The 4202-nt window shown below is 45.8% G+C and overlaps 2 protein-coding genes across 2 annotated transcripts; both read left to right on the top strand.

Annotated features, from left to right (window-relative positions):
• The first annotated feature begins 1097 nt into the window (after positions 1–1097).
• BT62DRAFT_936847 (uncharacterized protein) lies at positions 1098–1601 on the top strand. Its single transcript, XM_043187198.1, has one exon. The coding sequence runs from the start codon at positions 1200–1202 to the stop codon at positions 1401–1403; it is 204 nt and encodes a 67-aa protein (XP_043035226.1). The 5' UTR covers positions 1098–1199; the 3' UTR covers positions 1404–1601.
• Positions 1602–2038: 437 nt separating this feature from the next.
• BT62DRAFT_471824 (uncharacterized protein) lies at positions 2039–3764 on the top strand. Its single transcript, XM_043181065.1, has 4 exons — positions 2039–2073; positions 2124–2430; positions 2484–3264; positions 3322–3764. Exons 2-4 carry the CDS (start codon positions 2408–2410, stop codon positions 3610–3612), a joined length of 1095 nt encoding a protein of 364 aa, XP_043035225.1. The 5' UTR covers positions 2039–2073; positions 2124–2407; the 3' UTR covers positions 3613–3764.
• Positions 3765–4202: the final 438 nt, after the last annotated feature.

Raw genomic sequence — 4202 nt, 5'->3', positions numbered from 1 at the left:
GTTATATTGCAGGTCCCAATGATTAATTTGCAGTATCTCATCTTCTTTTGTCTCATTGATCTGGTTGTCTTTTATGAGAGGCCCTAGTTCTGAGGCAGTGACCACCCTGCTCGCTCCACCTATCGTTGGAAGCACATCCCTGCCAAGAAAAGAAAGACCCAAACGGAGGGCTCCTTCTCATCCTCCACTTCATAATGACCCTTTTCCCTTTTACGAACTAAAATGTCTCTGTATTCTTTCCATCATCGCATCCATAGTCATTTTCTTCGCAAATAAACGGCCAGGGTTTTCATTGTCTTGGAAATAGTCGATCCTTTGACTTGGACAAGAATGCCCTTTCTCCGTGCTTCAATGTTAGAATACAACAAATCTAACAGTAAGGTAAATAATCAATATGTAGCAGTATAAGTAAGATATACACCTCAGCCTTCACTCGTTGTAGTGGTAAAAGACTGAGGTGCGAACGAAAAGAAACCGGACGGGAATATGAAATAATCGCACAATTGTTGCGTAAATGAAATTAGAGGGAATGGACCGATATCCCGACGAAAGGGCGTAGGACTGAATCCTCGACATTCAACAAGGTCCAAGCCTGACAATAGTCCCAAATCTGACTCGTTCCAAATTGAGATGCCATCGAATATTTAAGCATCTCTTTGGGAGAGCAAGGTCATTCTTCATTTTGTCTACCTAGTCTCAACCTTCCACTTCATTTACACCTTCTGTCACTCATACATGGTCGTGAGTGGGCGTCATTCTCTGAGGGCTTTATTTGACGAGTTACATCTCTTTTCACGGACCGTCGCTTCCTCCAGCCGCACGTATACCTGGGACAAATGCACCAGAGTATTTACCAAGACGGGCGACTTGAAAAGCCATAAGCCGCTCCATTGGACGAAGGAAGAACAGGAAAAAGTGTATGTCTTATTTCTACCTTCACTGACATGGAAAATTAATTTCTCTGCCAAGAATGTACAAATGCCCCAAGTGTCCGCGAATGATGCTACAGAGATCCGAGTTGCGACACCATATTAACTGAAGTCAGTAAGTCCTTTGTTTAATCTCTACTAGTCACTCAGCATCCTTATCGCTATTTTCTCAGCAGGAAGATAGTCTGCAGCGACGTTAACTGTACTTTCACGACGCTTTCACAACGGCGAAGCCGGCGAATATGAGATGGCACAAAACGAGCCACTGCAATGCACCAGATCCGTGCGTCGAACGCCAGCGCACACCTTGGCAGTGGCACCGTGTTACCCCTACGTATGCTTCCCGCTACTGCCCAGCATAAGCTATCCCCAGTCCCTTCGACGAGCGCTGCTGCTGATGGCTCTCTGTCGGACTCTTGGGGCTTCTCATCCGCTCCCAGTCGTACCGTGCCATCTCCCGACGCCTTCGTATAATCCTACTTCGTGTCCTTCAACTTCTCTGCTCGGACTCCCAGCAGAGTTGTTTATCGTGGGTCCCAGGAAGTATTGGCTGCCTCCGCTAATTCATAACACGTATTAATTAACTCAGCGAGGTCCATCTCCATACCGCGCTGTTTTTGGTATAAGCCAATGGACAGAGGTTCTGACTTTGGAGGAAGGGACATCTCAGAGAAGAATCAGCGGTACCTATATCTCGCTCCAGCAAATGACGTTTTTCATTATCTTTCCTTATTTCTTCTTTGATACTGATCATATGACCCGTGCATGTTTTATTATCCGGTCATGTCACCTGATTTCCCAAATTCTCAAATTTCCCTCCTGTTACCTCCACATTACTATGTCAACGCTTAGCCTTATTTATCATACTTGTTATTCGTGTTATGCAAATAAAGTGTCTTCAAAAGTGCAAAATTGTCGGCGCAGATCAATAACTACTACCAGCTATGGTCGTCTGCCAATCGTGAGAGGTCGGCATCTGATACCGCTTGTTGCCGGACTGTCGGATCAAACGGCCAGCTAGAACTTGGGTGTTTTGTCCCGGGGCGCCTCTCTTTGTGTGGCAACCTTTCCTTGTGATCATTGTCGCTCGTCTGCGATGCTGCTCTCAGTGCCAAACGAAATCCTGAACAGGGTTGCCCTTGAAGTAACAACCACCTTATACTGCCGGAAAGAAACTAACCAGCATGCAGGCAGATAGTCGAACTCGTCGGCACCTTCGAAGGACATGCCAGCTACTCCGCGATGTCGCCACACCTCTCGTCTTTGAATCAGTCTGCGTCGATCTATCTTGGAGGCGACACTCTAGCTCAGCTTCCATCTTTCTTAAATCACTCATTTCGGGTCCGAAATTGGCGCAACACATCATTCGTCTTTCCCTCTATCTGCCCACAAAGCTCCGGCTTTGTCTCTCTTGGTTCGCACTGAGAGAGAGCACACTGCATTCTTTGGATGCCCTCTTCCTTCAAGCTATTCCATTTATGGTTTCGTTGAAATCGTTATTGTGAGTTTTGTAAGATTTTGACGAACTTGACTGATATTGATCACCCATCTCAGTTGGAACAGTAGCAAGAATTCGGGACCGAAATATGCTAAGCTGATGTTTGAACGGTTCGGAAATCTACCCCTCTTGTCCAGGCTGATGATAAACCGTTACGGCCACTGGGACATACCCTTGTCTCCATTTCGTCACATTCGACATATCAGCTATCGGGGCCAAAGAAGCAACGAACTCATTACTTTCCTGGGCTGCAATCCAGACATAGAAAGTATAGATGCTTACGTCTGGAGCCAGAGCATCGACAACGATCAAAGTGGATCAATTTCATGGTTGTTTAGCTCTTTGCCTACGGGAACGTACAGTACGGTGAAGACACTGAAGATAGGCGGTCAAATGCTCTGCGAGTTATACCCATACGAAATCCCAAAATTCATACCTCATTTGCGTCACCTGGAGAGCTTGACTACGCTTATTAACGTACCCGATGTATTGTGGGACGGATTGCAGGAGTATGGAATATGCTTGGTGTCTCTCTCATATCACATGCCCACTTTGGCGTTACTGTCGTATCTCTCGTCCTATACAGGGCTTCGTGAACTCTCACTTAACATATTGGTAGGCCCAACAACGGACAACCTCCATATCGCATCCCTTCTTCCGATCGTTATCTCTTCGAATTCTTCGTCGTTGACGACAGTTCACATTGAGCCCCGCTATAGCGGAGCATGGTGCTTGGACCATCCTATGCTAGATGCCTTGGCTCTTTGCCGCGGTCTGAAATCATTACATGTCTGCGCTGACGAAACGAGAGTTCGAGTAGAAGAAAACAATGCCATTGTGAGTCGCTCACTTCGTCCCAGACATGATCTGTCCGACGGCTAATTGTGTTCGTAGGATAGAATATTACAAGCTTTCATGTCATCCTGGCCGAATCTCTGGGATCTTCAAATAAATGCGGTTTCTCGTTCCTATGGCTATGACGCAGATGACCCAGTGAGAACGACCGCAAGTCAAATCCATAGGCGCATTTTAGCCTTGCATTTCGCGCCGTTACCACCTGAAAGGCCTAGGTTGCATGTATCATCAAACTTCGCCACATATGCTGTGAAAATCCACGATCGAAAAAACAATATTTATACGTTTGAGATGCAGGATTTGGACTATCATGGGGACAAGGAATCGTAGAGGAAATACAAGTTCTGGAAGCGATCTGATGATACCAATGATGGTTCATATTCAATATCTACTCGTTACTCCTTGTTTTTCCATTATTGTCATCACATTAGCCCTTAGTTACATTTCGAAACAGGAAAGTCAAACTTGCTCTCAAACTAACAGTTTGAATGAATGCCGTTACAACTTTCGAAGCTTAGACCCTCACGAATAAGGCAGCAATCTGATCCTCTGGAAAGATGGTCAGCCAATAACTGGGACGTCGATGACCGGCTGTATATTCGACCTCTATCGTTGTGGCGGGCATGTTTGCCTAACTACGTTAACTCGCACAGATTGCCAGTACAAACCTATGTCGCGGATCTATAGTCACAAATAGTACTGGGAGTCCTGTCTTGTCGCGTAAACAAGTCAACCGTCTTATTCCATACAACGGACCATTGCACCATGCTTGCAGCAGCTGTCTCAATTGTCGAAATGCTGGTGAAAAGCAGTATTCCCACTGCTCGGGCAGCTCGACTACATATTACTGCATATATGCAAACCAGTTTTCTTAAGGCTTTCTCTTTTTCTTCTAACTTTATCCAGTAAGCAATGCCAAG

Source organism: Guyanagaster necrorhizus, assembly GCF_019112545.1.
Source record: "Guyanagaster necrorhizus MCA 3950 unplaced genomic scaffold BT62scaffold_35, whole genome shotgun sequence".
NCBI lineage: Eukaryota > Fungi > Basidiomycota > Agaricomycetes > Agaricales > Physalacriaceae > Guyanagaster > Guyanagaster necrorhizus.
This window is presented reverse-complemented; position numbering and strand designations above follow the sequence as displayed.